Source organism: Rhinoraja longicauda, chromosome 8, assembly GCF_053455715.1.
Source record: "Rhinoraja longicauda isolate Sanriku21f chromosome 8, sRhiLon1.1, whole genome shotgun sequence".
In the NCBI taxonomy this organism is placed as follows: Eukaryota; Metazoa; Chordata; class Chondrichthyes; order Rajiformes; family Arhynchobatidae; genus Rhinoraja; species Rhinoraja longicauda.
The window spans coordinates 19260063-19277140 of record NC_135960.1 but is presented as its reverse complement, the minus strand read 5'-3'; the positions used below and the strand labels follow the sequence as shown (position 1 = coordinate 19277140).

At 40.2% G+C, this 17078-nt stretch overlaps 1 protein-coding gene across 2 annotated transcripts in view; it reads left to right on the top strand.

Annotated features, from left to right (window-relative positions):
• The window catches only part of arhgap15 (Rho GTPase activating protein 15), a 630681-nt gene that overhangs the window by 89210 nt on the left and 524393 nt on the right, over positions 1–17078 (top strand). For both annotated transcript variants that reach the window (XM_078403377.1, XM_078403376.1), the window contains exon 3: positions 10765–10932. In XM_078403377.1, coding sequence (XP_078259503.1) covers positions 10765–10932 — 168 coding nt within the window. The remainder of the gene's footprint in view (positions 1–10764; positions 10933–17078) is intronic.

Genomic DNA, 17078 nt, shown 5'->3' with positions numbered 1-17078 from the left:
GAGGTGCAGATCCAGAGCAAGCAAGATCATGAGGGACCCCTGCCACCCCAGTAACGGACTGTTCCAGATGCTACGATCAGGCAAACGCCTCCGCTGTCATGCTGTGAAAACGGAGAGGATGAGACGGAGCTTCTTCCCACAGGCCATCAGGACTGTCAACTTTTATAACCCCAGAGACTAAATTTTTGTCGACACTAATAGTAACTTATTAACTTTATTTATATGCTGTAACTGTAATTCTTTTTGTGCCCAACCCGCAGGCATTGCCACTTTCATTTCACTGCACATCATGTATGTGTATGTGACAAATAAATTTGACTTGACTTGACTTGAATATTGAACAATTTCAATACAAAGACAAATGGCAGGATTGCCTTTGTGCTTTTGATAATGGCAACAGCAGCACAATTATTTTTAAAAATGTGTAACAAACAGAAATGAAAGCACATGGCCTTGACATCCACCATCATGAAATGTTTTGAGTGGCTAGTTATGGAACGCATTAAATCCAGTTAACGCAGCGGCCTTGACCCACTGCAGTTCGCCTACCGCTACAACCAGCCCATGGACAATGCCATTGCCCTAGCCCAGCACTCATCCCTAGAACACCTGAATAAGAGAGACACCTACGTCAGACTCCTATTCACAGACTACAGCTCTGCCTTTAATACCATTATACCATCCAAGCTCATCACCAAACTCACGCAACTTGGTGTCAGCACTCTTCTCTGCAACTAGATCCTTGACTTCCTGACCAACAGACCCAGTAGGGATAGGGGAGAAATCATCCTTCACGATAAAACTCAACACAGAGGCTCCGCAAGGATGCGTTCCCAGCCCCCTTCTTTACTCCTTGTACATGCACGACTGAGCAGCCATGTACAAATCTCATTCAATTTTCAAGACGACGTCATCATTGTGGGCCGGATATCAAATAACAATGAGACCGAGTACAGGAAGGAGATTGAGAACCTTGTGTCCTGGTGTTGAGACAACAACCTTTCTCTCAATGTCAGACAAAGGAGATAGTAATCGAATTCAGGAAGCGAAGCGGTACACATACCCCAGTTTGCACTGACACTGCTGAAGAGGGGTTGGTGAAAACTTCAAATTCCTAGGAGGTCATTATCACCAACAACTTCTTCTGGACCACCCATATTGAAGCAATGACCGTGAAAGCATACCAATGCCTCTACTTCCTTAGAAGGCTTAGGATGTTTGGCATGTCCGCTACAACTCTCACCAACTTCTACTGATGCACCACATAACGCATTTTATCAGGAAGCATCACAGCTTGTTTTGGGAACAGCTCCATCCAAGACTGCAAGAAATTGTAACAAATTGGGGACACAGCCCAGACCATCACACAAACCAACCACACTTCTATTGACTCCATTTGTAGCTCAGCATATATGCTCAGCTAGGCCAGCAGCATCATCAAGGACAAGTCGCAACCTGGCCACTCGTTCTTCTCTCCTCTCCCATCAGGCAAAAGGTATAGAAGTGTGAAAACGCACGCCACCAGATTCAGGGACAGTTTCTTCCAAGCTGGTATCCGACAACTGAATCATCCTACCAAAACCGGTTAGCAGTGCTGAACTACTATCTACCTTTTTGGTGACCCCTAGACTCTTCTTGATCGGGCTTTGCTGGCTTTACCTTGCATAAAACATTATTCCCTTATCATGTATCTATACCCTGCAAATTGATTATAATCATATATTGCCTTTCTGCTGACTGGTTAGCACGCAACAAAAATCTTTTCACTGTACCTTGGTACACGTGACAATAAACTGATCTGAACAAATTTTATTTAAAATAGTGTAAAAATCATTCACAAATGGATAGAAATTGGCTTAATGGAAGGAAGCAGAGGGTGATGATGGAAGGTTGCTTCTCGGACAGGAGGCCTGTGACTCGTGGTGTGCCTTAGGGTTCGGTGCTTGGCCCATTACTGTTTGTCATCTTTATCAATGATTTGGATGAGAACATACACGGCAAGATTAGCAAGTTCGCAGATGATACAAAAGTGGGGTCTGAAGAAGGGTCTCGACCCGAAACGTCACCCATTCCTTCTCTCCTGAGATGCTGCCTGACCTGCTGAGTTACTCCAGCATTTTGTGAATAAATACCTTCGATTTGTACCAGCATCTGCAGTTATTTTCTTACACCTTATGATACAAAAGTGGGGTGGTTTTGCAGATGGTGAAGATGGTTGTGAAAAATTGCAGCAGGATCTTGATCGATTGGTGAGGTGGGCCGAGGAATGGTTGTTGGAATTGAATACAAGGAAATCTGAGGTGTTTTGGGAAGTCTAACATAGGCAGGGCCTACACAGTGAATGGTTGGGCTCTGGAGAGTGTTGTAGAGCACAAGGATCTAGGAGTGCAGGTGCAAGGTTCCTGGAAGGTGGAGTCGCATAGGGTGGATAGGGTGGTCAAAAAGGTGTTTGGCACATTGGCCTTCATCAGTCAGAGTATTGAGTATAGGAGGTCATGTTGCAGTTGTATAAGGCGTTGGTGAGGCCACATTCAGAGTATTGTGTTCAATTTGAGGCTCCATCTTATGGGAAAGATGCTGTCAAGCTGGAAAGGGTACAGAGAAGATTTACAAGGATATTGCTAGGGCTAGGGTGTTTAAGCTATCGGGTGCGATTGAGTAGGCTGGGACTCTATTCCATGGAGTGCAGGAGGTTGAGGCTGATTTTATAGAGGTGTATAAAATCATGAGGAATAGATTGGACAATCTCTTGCCTTGAGTAGGTGAATTGAGGACCAGAGGACATAGGTTTAAGGAGAAGGGGAAAAGATTTAATATGAGTCTGAGGGGTAACTCTTTCACAAGGGCGGTGGATGTATGGAACAAGCTGCCAGAGGAGGCAGTTAAGGCAGGGACTATCCGAACCTTTAAGGAAGTGTTAGACAGTTACATGGATAGGACAGGTTTGGAGGGGTATGGATCAAACGAGGCCAGGTGGCATTAGTGAAGCTGGGACATGTAGGCCGGTGTGGGCAAGTTGGGCCGAAGGGTATGTTTCCACACTGTATCACTCGATGACTCTATGACTCTAATTCACTGGTTCAGTGGTATAAATTTACCATTATTCAGGTGTCAAAGGATAAATAACATGAACAGTATAGGTGCTTAATTAGTGATATTTGTGGGAATTTAAATTTTTCCCATATTTAATTCACTTACATTGAGAGATTTTGTATTTGTTCAATGAGTTCCCAAATATTTTTAAGAAAAATATTTTAAACTAATATGCACAGATTCTTTCCTTCTAAAAAATATGTTTATCACTAGCAGCTCAGCAATAGAGTTGGCTGAATAATTGCAAAGATCAGATATGATGCTAGCAGATCAGCCAAATGCAGATAGATTTTGCAGTTTTGCTAGTCATTTATCCAGCCACAAGCAAAATATTTTGATTAAACATTCTGTACCTTACGGTAAAAAGTCTTTATTGTCATCCAGGTTGTCAGTCCTTAATTCTGATTAGTTTTGTTTTTCGAAAAGCAAACACTTTTTTGTGACAGTTGTGGCCACTAGCAAAATAAACTGCTTCTGAAAATTATTAAATTCGAGTCCTGTCACAGTGCATAGGTAGTTGCAATTGTTATAAGTATAAAGCTTCAACTTTTGACCTGCGATTTAAACTAAAATTTGCAGCCTTTGCATTGAAATGTATTTATGTTTGTGTACAATAAATTATATTCCTATACCATGATCATTTCGACTCATTGCATTGAACTATGGTCTGTATTAAACTTGTGGTTGCATTATTCACTCTCCTATTGAAAAGAGCAGCTTCAAAGTTTGAAAACGCACCTCCGTCTTTATTTGTGTTCAGCTGAATTCTGGAGAAAAAAAACGAATCTTTTAGATGATCTCACACATTTTAAATGCCACAATAGGTTTGCACTGCTGCCAATCATATGGTGGCAATAATGCAAACCTTGTCAATTCAGTTTTCAATTTTATATTAAAACAAAGATTAAATATTATGTTGCATGATGCAATGAGTCTTGCTAATGTTTACTTGATGGTTGCTGTGCTTTAAGATTTTATATTTTCCCATGGAAATGCCATATTGTACCATATATTAGGAAGCTTGGATAACTTTTGAATAAAGTGTCAACAATATAACTGAAACATGCATGTTCCTGAAGGGTTTTGACCAGGGTGGAGGTGGAGAGAAGGTTTCTTTCTGTGCGAGAGTCGAGAAATAACAGTCAGTTTTTACAAAATGAGAGATGCCCATTTAAGGCCGTGCGAGTTTAAAAAAGTTATTTCAGAAGGTTGTGGGTTTGTGGAATTCAGCATGAAAAGGATGTAAATATTTTAAAGACAGTTAGAATGTTGATAAGCAAGTGGTGAAACATTAGTATTGGTAAATGGGTATTTGGAGTTCATAAGGTCTTAAAGAATAGGAGTAGAATTAGGGTCATTCGGCCCATCAAGTCTACTCTGTCATTCAATCATGGTTGATCTATCTCTCCCTCTTTACACAATTCCCGTGCCTTCTCTCCATCACCTCTGACACCCGTACTAATCAAAAATCTATCTATATGAAATTACAACTCAACCAAGCAAATCAACCATGATTATTTTGAAGGACTGAGCATATTTGAGGGGGAGGGGTGTGGCACAATCATGTTTCTCCTGTTTTTTGTATATTAACCAATTCTGTGCACACTTTTGGGTGAGTTATTAATATTACATGACCCTCTTTGGTGTAAGAAATGTGCAGAAACTGGTGGCGTTTTCCAGGAAAATAATTTGACCAAATGATATCAATGGGGCAAAGTAAATATTTGGTGAATAGTTTATTGGGTTTGATTGGTACTTTTCACAGTGTATAGTTAGTTGTAATTGTTTTCTAGTATAAAGCTTCAAACACAAAATAGATATGTTTTAAAACAATGAAGATTCACAAGTTAATATTACAAAAAGCTCAGACATTTCTCCTACAGTCACCAGCAACTCTCTTTGATAAAGGAGGTGGCACTAAAAGTCTCTCCACCTTTCTTCACAGCTTCGACCTCATGAAATCCATCTTTAATTTAGTTTATTTTAGAGATACAGTGCAGAAACAGGCCCTTCGTCCCACCGAGTCCACACCAATCACAGATTGGCACTATCCTACACATGCTAGGGCCAATTTATTTATACCAAGCCAATCTTTGGAGTGTGGGAGGAAACTGAAGATCACGGAGAAAACCCACGCAGGTCACGGGGAGAAAGTACAAACTCCATACAGATAGCACCCGTAGTCAGGATTGAACCCGGGTCTCTGGCGCTGCAAGTGCTTCAAGGCAACAACTCTATCGCTGCGCAACTCTGTCGCCCGTGTATTTTAAAGGAATACATCTGAGCACAACCAACACATCTTTTTGTTACAATGCTGAGAAACTATATTCTGCACTCTGGTATTTTTCTCTTTACCAGCGTATGGCTTGATTGTACTTGTGTATGGTATGATCTGATTTAATTGGATAGAACACGAACAAAACACCTCAGTATATATGACAGTAATAAACCAATATGAATACTACAGCAGGAAAACTACTGGTTTTACTCTGAAATGGTCTTTTATGGACAGGTTCCAGAGGTCATAGCTCAGAGGGAAAGTGGAGAAGATTTTTGGTGCTACTTCTTTCATCCGATGTCACTCCTTTACTTTTAATTTATTTTTCATCTGATAAACATAGAGCCACTTGTATTTATGTTTATAGATTAAAAAGAGTAGGCTTATATTCACTGGAGTTTAGAAGGATGAGAGGGGATCTTATAGAGACATGTAAAATTATAAAAGGACTGGACAAGCTAGATGCAGGAAAAATGTTCCCGATGTTGGGCGAGTCCAGAACCATGGGCCACAGTCTTAGAATAAAAGGGAGGGCATTTAACACTGAGGTGAGAAGGAACTTTTTCACCCAGAGAGTTGTGAATTTATGGAATTCTCTGCCACAGAGGGCAGTGGAGGCCAAATCACTGGATGAATTTAAGAGAGAGTTAGATAGAGCTCTAGGGGCTAGCGGAATCAAGGAATATGGGGAGAAGTTGGGCACAGGTTACTGATTGTGGATGATCAGCCATGATCACAATGAATGGCGGTGCTGGCTCAAAGGGCCAAATGGCCTCCTCCTGCACCTATTTTCTATGTTTCTATGTTTCTAAAACTGTCAAACTGGCAAGAACAACTTTTGGAACATTTTGAAAGCGTTTTAGAAACATCAAGGAGATTGCGATCTCTGCTTTAACTCTGGAAAATCATACCATCCAAAGTCCATGGCCTTTAGCAGGAGATCCATTAATTTCCAAAATATTTTAGCTAAATTAACATTAAATACAAATATTTTTCTAAACCAAGTAATTCAATCCAACTTCAGAAAATAATTATTTAGTGCACAAATTCCGTTACTTGATTTTTGACCTTTGTCAAAAAATTAAAGTGTGTGACCCATGGCACATTAAAGTCTGTAGGATTCCATCCAAAATTAATTTAATGGTGGACTGTTAAAGTCATCAAACTATTAAAATGATTGGAATTTGAACTCAACGTCGAAGCCTCCAGCATCACCCAGTAGAATTAGTTAATTATTTGTAAGACACAAATTCAGACCCAAATTTGACAAATTAGATTATTCAATTATACATATACACATGTATAATTTTTTATTTTTTTTCCTAGTCAGATGTGCAGCACTTTGGTCAACGTGGGTTGTTTTTAAATGTGCTATACAAATAAATTGACTTGACTTGACTTGACATCAAATAAATGCAGAATTGTTCATTTAATGCCTGATTTTCATGCAGAATGGCAACTCTCACAGGGTTAATACACACAAATAAGTTCCACATTTTTTTCTCAAAGGCAATCTGCAATTTCTAGATGTACGTTACTTCTTTATATTATAGAAATTTTACAATCTGTGGCATTTCCTTAAATAACTGATGATAAATCCTGATTAAGTGAGGGTTTTTGATACCATATAACAACATTCTGTCAAATGATCTAAAAAAAACAATGACTTCTTTCAAAAGCCAACAAATCATTTGAATTCACTTCTGTTCAACAAATTTCCAGGAGGTACCCAAATACCTAACAATTACACAGTAGCGGCACTGTGGCGCAGCGATAGATTTTCTGCCTTATAGTGGCAGAGACCCGGGTTCGATCCTGACTATGGGTGCTGTCTGTATGGAATTTGTACGTTCTACCTGTGACCATGTTGGTTTTCTCTGGGTGCTCCGGTTTCCTCCCATATTCCAAAGAAGTGCAGGTGTGTAGATTAATTGGCTTCCGGAAATTGTTTCTAATGTGTAGGATAGAACTAGTATATGGGTGAATGCTTGTCTGCATGAACTGGTGGGCCAAAGGGCCTATTTCCATGCTGTATCTCTAAACAAAACAAAAAAATTGTTTGAAGTGCTGTCACTATAATGCAGGGATATGCAAAATATGGCAATTTGAATATGGCAATATCCAACAAAACAAAAGTAAGATTAATGGTCAGTTTACCCGTTGTAGGGATGTGAGGGATGAATAATTATTAGCCAATATACTTTGCGAGTTACCATTTTAGTAATTTTTTGAATAGTTCTAATAGATATTTTACAGCTTCCGAGAGAGCAAATGGGTGTTTTGATTCAATGACTCAACCATAAAATAGCACTTCTGTCTGCACACATTCACTTAGAACTTTTACTTCAATCTCAGTGTTGACCCTATTACCTCTATAGGGTATCAACTGATATGTCAAACAAAAGACTCTAAACCAAGGTTTAGTACAACTTAATCTTTATTAACACTCGAGTAACTTAAACATGCTTGCAAACAATTGACTTCTAATAACTTCTCATTTACTATTTCAACTTATCACTTCTTAAACTAAATCACAAAACTCATGACTTGGAGTCAGATATTACCCTTATGAATGAATTGCCAGATTCACTCTGTTGGTAGGGGGTAGTCTTCTCTGAGCTTCAAACTCAGGTCCCTTCTTCTTGCAATGGTTGTTCCCGGGTTTTCGCTGCCGATGTCTCGGACCGCACTTTTATACCAATTTTCCTTCCATCTTCGAAGGGAAGCCTTTGTTCTAACCCAAGGCTCTCATGGCTTTACAGTCAATCATTTCAAGCTGTCACTCCTCCAAGGGCTGAATAAACAAAACACATCTTCATTCCTTATCAGGCGAGGGAGTTCTTATTTATGTTGCTCGTTCATACCTTCTCATTATAGTTATTTTGCAATATGTCAGTTCCAGGCACCTTATCTTCTCAAGGCCGTACTACCTAGCCATGAAGGTATCTTCAGCTCTGCTCCCACCAGATGTCAATGATGTGACCATTTTCACTGTGCTCCTTTGTTCTCCTGGCTCCAGCATTTCGCTCTGTCTGTCTCTAGCTAGTAGCATTCTCCCAAAGCCTGCCGGGATACTTGACATCCAGTCCCAGGCTACATCAGTTTGGAGTAAGCGCTCATAGACAATAGGTGCAGGAGGAGGCCGTTCGGCCCTTCGAGCCAGCACCGCCATTTAATGTGATCATGGCTGATCATTCTCAATCAGTACCCCGTTCCTGCCTTCTCCCCATACCCCCTGACTCCGTTATCCTTAAGAGCTCTATCTAGCTCTCTCTTGAATGCATTCAGAGAATTGGCCTCCACTGCCTTCTGAGGCAGAGAATTCAACAGATTCACAACTCTCTGACTGAAAAAGTTTTTCCTCATCTCAGTTCTAAATGGCCTATCCCTTATTCTTAAACTGTAGTCCCTGGTTCTGGACTCCCCCAACATTGGGAACATGTTTCCTGCCTCTAACGTGTCCAACCCCTTAATAATCTTATACGTTTCGATAAGATCTCCTCTCATCCTTCATGTTCTGCTATTGGGTATGAATGTTGACCTGGTGACAACTCATGGTAATCAGGGTGCTACAAATTGGCATTATTCTGTGCACTAATATGCACAGATTTACAGTTTTGTTTCATTTTACGACTACCACTAACAACAGGTATTGGCATTGGTTTATTATTGTCATGTGTGCTGAAATACTGTTAAAAAACATTGTTTGTTTGCTATCCTTGCAAATGATAGCATGCATGAGTACTTCAGGTAGTTCAAAAGAGAAAGAGAAACAGAGCGCAGAATATAATGTCACAACATAGAAACATAGAAACATAGAAACATAGAAACATAGAAAATAGGTGCAGGAGTAGGCCATTCGGCCCTTCGAGCCTGCACCGCCATTCAATATGATCATGGCTGATCATCCAACTGGCCTCAACTACCTTCTGTGGCAGAGAATTCCACAGATTCACCACTCTCTGTGTGAAAAAAAGACGTTCTCATCGTGGTCCTAAAAGACTTCCCCCTTATCCTTAAACTGTGACCCCTTGTTCTGGACTTCCCCAACATCGGGAACAATCTTCCTGCATCTAGCCTGTCCAACCCCTTAAGAATTTTGTAAGTTTCTATAAGATCCCCCCTCAATCTTCTAAATTCCAGCGACGACGAACATGCAGATTTAAAAATTACAAGGCCCAAAGTGAGGTAGATTGAGAGGTCAGAAATACATCCTTGGCATGTGAGAAGTCTATTCAAGGATCTGGCAACAGTGGGGAAAATGAATCTTTTTGAATCTCCTAGTCCATGCTTCATCTCCTGCCTGAAGGGAGCGGGGAGAAGAGAGAATGACCGGGCATCTGCATATTTCTCAATTTTGATGTTAGTTACAGAGTTGTGAGCATACAGGGAATATAGTAAGGGGCTGAGAACCCAGCCTGCCGGGCACCAGATGTTGAGAATTATTGTGGAAGATGTTTTGTAACCTGTCCTTACTGAATGCAGTCTAAAGGTAAGGAAGTCAAGGATTCACATGCAAAAGGGGGTTCTGAGTCCTAATCCCGGCGCTTGAGTTGAGATGAGTTTAGTTGGAATTATGGTGCTGAAGGCAAAGCTTGTCAATAAATTGAAGTCTGGCATAGGTGTCCTTGTTAGCCAGATGTTCCAGGGCTGAGTGTAGGGCCAGGGAGATGGTGTCTGCTACGTAGATATTGCAACACTAGGTAACTTGCAGTAGATCAAGGGTTTTTGGGAGGCTGGAGTTGATAATTGCGATGACCAACCCCATAAAACAGTTCAAGATGGTGGATGTCAAATCCACCAAATGATAGTCATCAAGGCAAGGTACCATGTTTTTCTTTGGAACTGTGATGATAGTAGTGTTCTTAAAACTGGCGGGCACCACAGATTGGAATAAGGAGAGTTTAAAAATGTCCACAAATACTCCTGCCAGCTTGTCCATGCAGTTTCTGAGGATTCAGCTGGGTGTCTCCATCGCAGACTGTTGTTTTCTGGGATTCACTCTCAGGAAGCCTGGTGTGATGATTGCAATGGTGACCATGGGTGCAGGTGCACCCGAGGCTGTCATGGAGGATGGCATCATTCCACCAGCCTTCTGTTCAAAATGAGCATAGAATATATTGCATTCATTGGCGAGAGATGCGTTGCTGCTAATGATTCTGTCCAGCTTTGCTTTGGCGCCCATTATACCATGAAAGCCTTGCCACAATCAACGGGTGTTTGTGTGGTTGGTCTAGAAATCTAGCTTGTTGGCTTTGTGAAGGTCATACCTAGATTTCCTGCGCATAAGCCGACTTGAACCCCTCAGACTTATTTATTAATTATTTGAAAAATTAATTTTTAGCTGATTAACTATAGCTTCTAATCACGAGTTCCTTGTATTTTTTTTATAGGATGGATCCACAGCTCTTTTGAAAGCAAATACTCAGACATCGTCCACTTCATCCCAGTTCAGCTCTGCTGCTGTTCTGCGGAGGGTGAAAAGTGGAGCTGCTAGCTGTGACCGCCTCAGTCAAACAAAGTCAATGGTGTTGACTGACCCCAACTCACCAAAGTTTCCAGTGAGTAGACACTTCCATATGTCAATGCATGCTGAAGGAATATGGAAATAATTATTCAAAATTTATTTTAGATATTGTTTTGGTGGAGTACCAGTAAGATGTATCTTAAACATTTTTGGGGAATCACATTCAAATAAATGACAACCATAAATGTAACTTAATGGCCACATTCTTGTGTTCCATAATATAATATGCACTTCATTTATTTATTACAAGTACCACTGAACCATGAAAAAATACGTTGTTGCAGAATCTGGAAACTATCATGCCCGGAAATTATATAAGACAAGAAAGTGTGGCTGTTGACATAGCTGCTGCATCATAATGCCAGAGACCTGGGTTTGATCCTGACCTCTGGTGCTGTCTGTATAGTTTGCACATATTCCCTGTGATCACGTGGGTTCCTCTGGGTGCTCCAGAATCATCCCACATCCCAAAGACATGCGGGTTTGTGGGTTAATTGACCCAAGTGTGTAGGGAATGAATAAGGAAGTGGGATAACATAGAACTCGTGTAAACAGTTGACCGATGGTCACCCTGGACATGGTGGGCCGAAGGTCCTGTTACCATGCTACATCTCAAAACTAAAGTCTGTTCAGTGAATGGGAGATATTTATTCGGATACATTAAGACCTCAAGTTCATTACACCCCCAAGTTCAATATAAGGGCTCAGGACAATGGCAAACTTACCTGGCAACATTGATTCCTTGTAAATTTGCACCACATGAGTGTTGTAGTCATATGATTTTAAAGCTTTTACTGAACTTTGGGGTTTATCTGATTGTTCCTATTTTGTTTATAAATCAGTAAATCACGTTTGATGCAAATACTTTAGAAAGTGTCTGACACATCTGCAATACAATGCTAATCATGTGTTGATTATATTTCTGGTTACAATACCCTGAAGTTTAAACCCCTCAAGATTTTGAGGGGTTTAAACCCCTCATATTCACCAGAAACTATAACTTTCTGCACTTCATGATTACAGGCCAAAATGCAGGACAAACATGCAGCATTAAATAGTTGGTGAAGCAACTCAGTAATATCTCTGAATGCATGTGTGTGTGTGTATCTATATACTGTATATTTAGACATTTGAAGGCTCACATTGCTAGAAGTTATGAGGAACATCAGATTACCAACTGTGATGTGGATATTCCCAATATTTTGTGATAAATTGGCGATAATGTAGCACATGCATGCAATGTATGCAGGCTATGATAATATAGTGATTAAGGTTACTGGATCAACGGGTAGAATTCTGAACCATTGATCCAGAGAGATAAGGCCGTGTAGGCACAAACCTGTTTCACCCCGGCCCGCTATGGCCTACTGGATCTCCCGATTGCTAACCATTTAAACCCCCCTATCGATTCCTATACTGACCTTCCTGTCCTGAGCCTCCTTTATTGCTAGAATGAGGCCACGCACAAACTGGAGGAATAGCTCTTCATATTCTGCTGCGTAGGCAGCCAACATTATGAATATTGAATTCTCTAAATTTAGGTAAATAACCTATAAACAATCCCGTCCCCCCCCCCCCCCCGTCCCCCCCCGTCCCCCCCCCCCCCCGTCCCCTCTCCCAAATTCTCATGAACTCCCTCCCGCCCACCACCCACCCCCTCCCTCCCTGCCATACCCTATGCCCCACCTGGAATCCCACCCTTCCCCATCCCCTTCCACCTATATTTATTTCCTCTGGCTTCACAATTAACATCTCTTTTAACCTGTAATTGGGTAAGTCCACACCTAGCATTTGGGAGTTGGTTAAAGGACAATTAAATCAAAGTTCAGGACCTGCATGTTGCAGTAATGAGGAGGGATAAAGATGGCAAAGTAAGGGAACCTTAGATGAACAAAAAGGTTGTTAAACGAAGCGCATGCATGATTTAAGAGAATTAATTTAGACAGGGCCATTGATGAATATAAAGCAAGGATGAAATAACTCAAGTGGGTTATTAGAAAGGACAAAAGGGGCAACAAAATGGCTTTGATGAGTCACATGAAAGAGAATCCCAAGGCTTTTTATGGTTAATCAAGGAGAAGGTAGGACTGCTCAAGGATAAAGGAGGGAATTTGTACTTGGAGCCAGGTCATGTAGGCAAGGTGCTAAACAAGTACTTTGCATTTGTTTTCACCAATGACAAGGGCATAGAGGACAGTGAGATCATTAATGAGAGCACTCATATGCAAAGACAGTTTGAGATGAAGGAGGAGAAGTGTGCTCAAGCTCTTAAAAAGCATTAAAATGGATAATCCCCTGGGGCCTGAAAGAAGCAAGAGAGGAGATAGCAAGAGAATGTATTTATTCACAAAATGCTGGAGTAACTCAGCAGGTCAGGCAGCATCTCAGGAGAGAAGGAATGGGTGATGTTTTGGGTCGAGACCCTTCGTTTTGTCTTCTCTATCACATCTGAAGGTCCCAGAAGTTTGGAGAGAATAGATTGCCAGTGGAAGTAGTGGAGGCAGAAATTATAGTTGTATTCAAGAGACTTTTGGTTAGGCACATGGATATGCAGGGAATGGAGGAATATGGATTATGTGCACACAGATAAGAGTTGTTCTCAGCATTATGTTTGGCACAGTTATTATGGGCCAAAGTTTCAGTTCCTTTGCTGTATTGTTCTATGTTCAGTGCTCTGTACCAGCATTCCTCCCTCCCCCACTCCCTCCCCCACTCTCTCCCCCACTCCCTCCCCCATACCCCTTGATCTCTCTCTCCCTAAGTGCGGAATGTCTAATTCTTGAATATAGTTAATTATTCAGCTTTACCAGCTCTCTACGATCGAAAATTCCACAATTTCACTACTCTTTGGAAGAAGACATTTTTCCTCGCTACAGTCCTAAATGTCTTTACCCCCTCAAACTTAGATTATAACCCTTGGTCCTGGATTCACTTGTTTTTTGTTGAAATGTTAGGTGATACTCATTAGAAATTATAAATGACAATTATTTGATAAGTATGAATATTCAAGAGATAATCTTTGACCCTTTAGATTCTAATACACTATAAGCTTCATGCTTTTTTACTAAAATTAATACTTCTGACTGGTCAAAGGTGTAACTTGTAGAGCTGCAGCCTCACAGCACCAGTGACTTGAGTTTGATCCAGACCTCGGCTGCTGCCTGTGTAGAGTTTGCACGTTCTCCCTGTGACCATGTGGGTTTCCACCGGCTGCTCCGGTTTCCTCGCACATCCTAAATACATGTCAGTCTGTAGGTTATATGGCCTCTGTAAATTGTTCCTAGAGTGTAAGAAATGGATGAGAAACTGGGATAATGTAGAGTTAATGTGAACGGGTGATCAATGGTCGGCTTGGACTCAGTGGGCCAAAAGGCCTGTTTCCATGCTGTATCTCTAAACTACAAAATAGCTTGGTGACACCATTTGTCAATAAGGGTTGTTTTTTTTTGCTGAGCAACAATCACAAGACTTTAGATAGACATAAATCTGCCTCCCACTCCCCTTAGAAATTTCAGCAAAGAAAGGAACTTTTAGTGATGGAGCACAACATCTTTAGTCGAGAAGCATCATTAGTTAGGTAGCTTGCAGCATATTGAGTACCAGTGGGGGATTAGATTATCTCAAGAATGGATAGACATGCTGCACCCTGGGTCCTGGCTTCTAATCCAAATTTAATTGAAATTTGAATTGTTAGAAAAAAAGTTTACGATTGGAGAATTGTGTCAATTTGTTTCCTTAACAAACACTCGCCAATCAGGACCTATCAAAGACGTACAGGTATGTAGGTTAATTGGCTGGGTAAATGTAAAAATTGTCCCTAGTGGGTGTAGGATAGTGTTAATGTACGGGGATCGCTGGGCGGCACGGACTTGGAGGGCCGAAAAGGCCTGTTTCCGGCTGTATATATATGATATGATATGATATGATATGATGATATGATATGATCACAAAGAAGAAGGGTTAACAATTAAAATGGAGAAGAATGTCTCTTGCCAATAGCTTGATCTTTTTTTCTGTGACAATTGTGTGTTATTTTCTAGGTGATTTGAATTTAGTTTGAGTAACTTCAGCTAACTTTACTTCTTTTTTTTTTCTGTGCTACCGTTTTTGGTAATGTTGCCCTATTCTGCATGCTCCAGGCAGATTTCCTGAAGCTGAACCAATTTTGTTATGGAACAGAAGTGAAGCATTTCTGAAACTTAGAATCTAAAGCTCTTGGCTCAGATGTGAACTTGAGCTTCAAAAACATTTGCCTGCAGTCGAGAATTAGAACAGGCTATTTGTAAAATTTAAAAATCAGAAATCTCATAACTGGAAATTGTGACTCATATCCGCTCCAAAGACGGCTGACATGCTGCAATTGGAGCAGATCTGTAATCAAGAATTACTTCTGTTGGCAGGCTTTAGTGTGGAGGTGATTTTTCAATGAAAAAAAAGCAAATTGGTGCAATAGATAATATGCCATAAAATTAAATATGGTTTTAGGGAAAGATAAATAAGATCAGTACTGAAAAGATGTTGTTCAGCATTACTATCTATTGAGCAGTTCTCAGATTCCAAATTCCCATTCAATAAGAGGTAAATAAAGCTCGCAATGCAGTCACAACCCATTATGGATTATTGAAACAGCAAAGCTTTGATATAAACAAGTTAATTTCATGTGGAAAGGTCCATTGCACTACATTATGGCTAGTTGTAAGGATTATGGGATTAGATATTTTGTCAAGCAACAGATTTTGGGAAGGTGATATTTATTATCTAATTCTGACATTAAATATGATGGGCTTGCCACATCTAACTCAGTCAATCCTTAGTGTTGATTCCAGCAACAGATTTATTTATAATCTGATGCACAATAACTCAGGCTCTAAAAGATAAGTTGCAGACATTTTTCACTGTCTGGCTGAATTAAAAGCCATGTCAGTATTTAAAACAACACTTAAAAAAGCACTTTTTCACTTTGTGAACCTTTTTTACCTTCACGATCTGAAAGTAATATTCCAAGTATAAAACCAAGTTAAAACCAAACCCATACAAATTATGTAATTAGCATTGGACTGACCAATCTTCACAGTGAAATGTATGTCATTAAGACAAAATTGTGTTGCATAAAATGCATTGCAAATGATGTGCACTGTTGTGTAAAATCCAAGCCTCTTGTTATTTGCATGTTATCACCATAAGATACTTTGCATGTTATCACCAAAAGACTTGAAAGATTAGTCTGTTCTTTTCAAATCAATGTAAATTATGGAAGATATCATTGAAATATTTAAAATTCTATAAATATAGAAGGTGAATCAAAGATAGTTCCTTCTCATCATTAAAGAATGTAGGGTGCAGTCCAGGGATCTAAGGAATAAAAAAAAATTGTAGCAGAAGATAGTAATAACTTCTTAACACAACATGAGGCAGCAAAATTCATTTCCAGGTTTATGGATTTTATCAATAAAACATTGCCGATTCTCAAAACCTGAACTGATATAGCCAGTCGAGTAGCATATGTCGAAAGAGAAACAGTGCTAATGACTCAGATCAATAACCTTCCAAAGTCATCCACCTGCAGTGTTAATCTTGTTAACTCCACTTATTCATTGTTATTTTGAATACAAATTCTGGATGGATTGTGTTTGTAGCTTGTTTGGGTGAGCTGGCTTACTTATGATACCGGCCTTATGATAAAGATCACACCTGATACCCACATAATCTCATCATCAATGATATCAGGTGACAGATGAGAGGAAATCATAAATAATGGCAGGTACTTTCAATTTAAGTCTAAGTGAATCATCTTACGTTAACACGAATGAAGATGGAGATTGAAGAATTGATGCAATTGCAAAAACAACAAAAAGTTTAAAGGAGCATTCACCTGATCTGCAAAGATGTTCCATGGAACTAAATCAGCCAAGTCTTGAAGCTTCTATGCACACAGTTGTGCAGCTATTAGAGCTCCTGCCTCACAGTGCCAGAGACCCGGGTTCAATCCCGACCTTGGGTACTGCCTGTGTGGAGTTTAAATGTTCTCCCTATGACCACGGGGGTTTCCTCTGGGTGCTCAAGTTTCCTCCTGCATCCAAAATACATGCAGCTTTGTAGGTTAATTGGCCTCTGTTAATAGCCGCTGGTGTGTTGGGAGTCAATAAGAAAGTGGGATAACAGAACTAGTGTAAGTGGGTG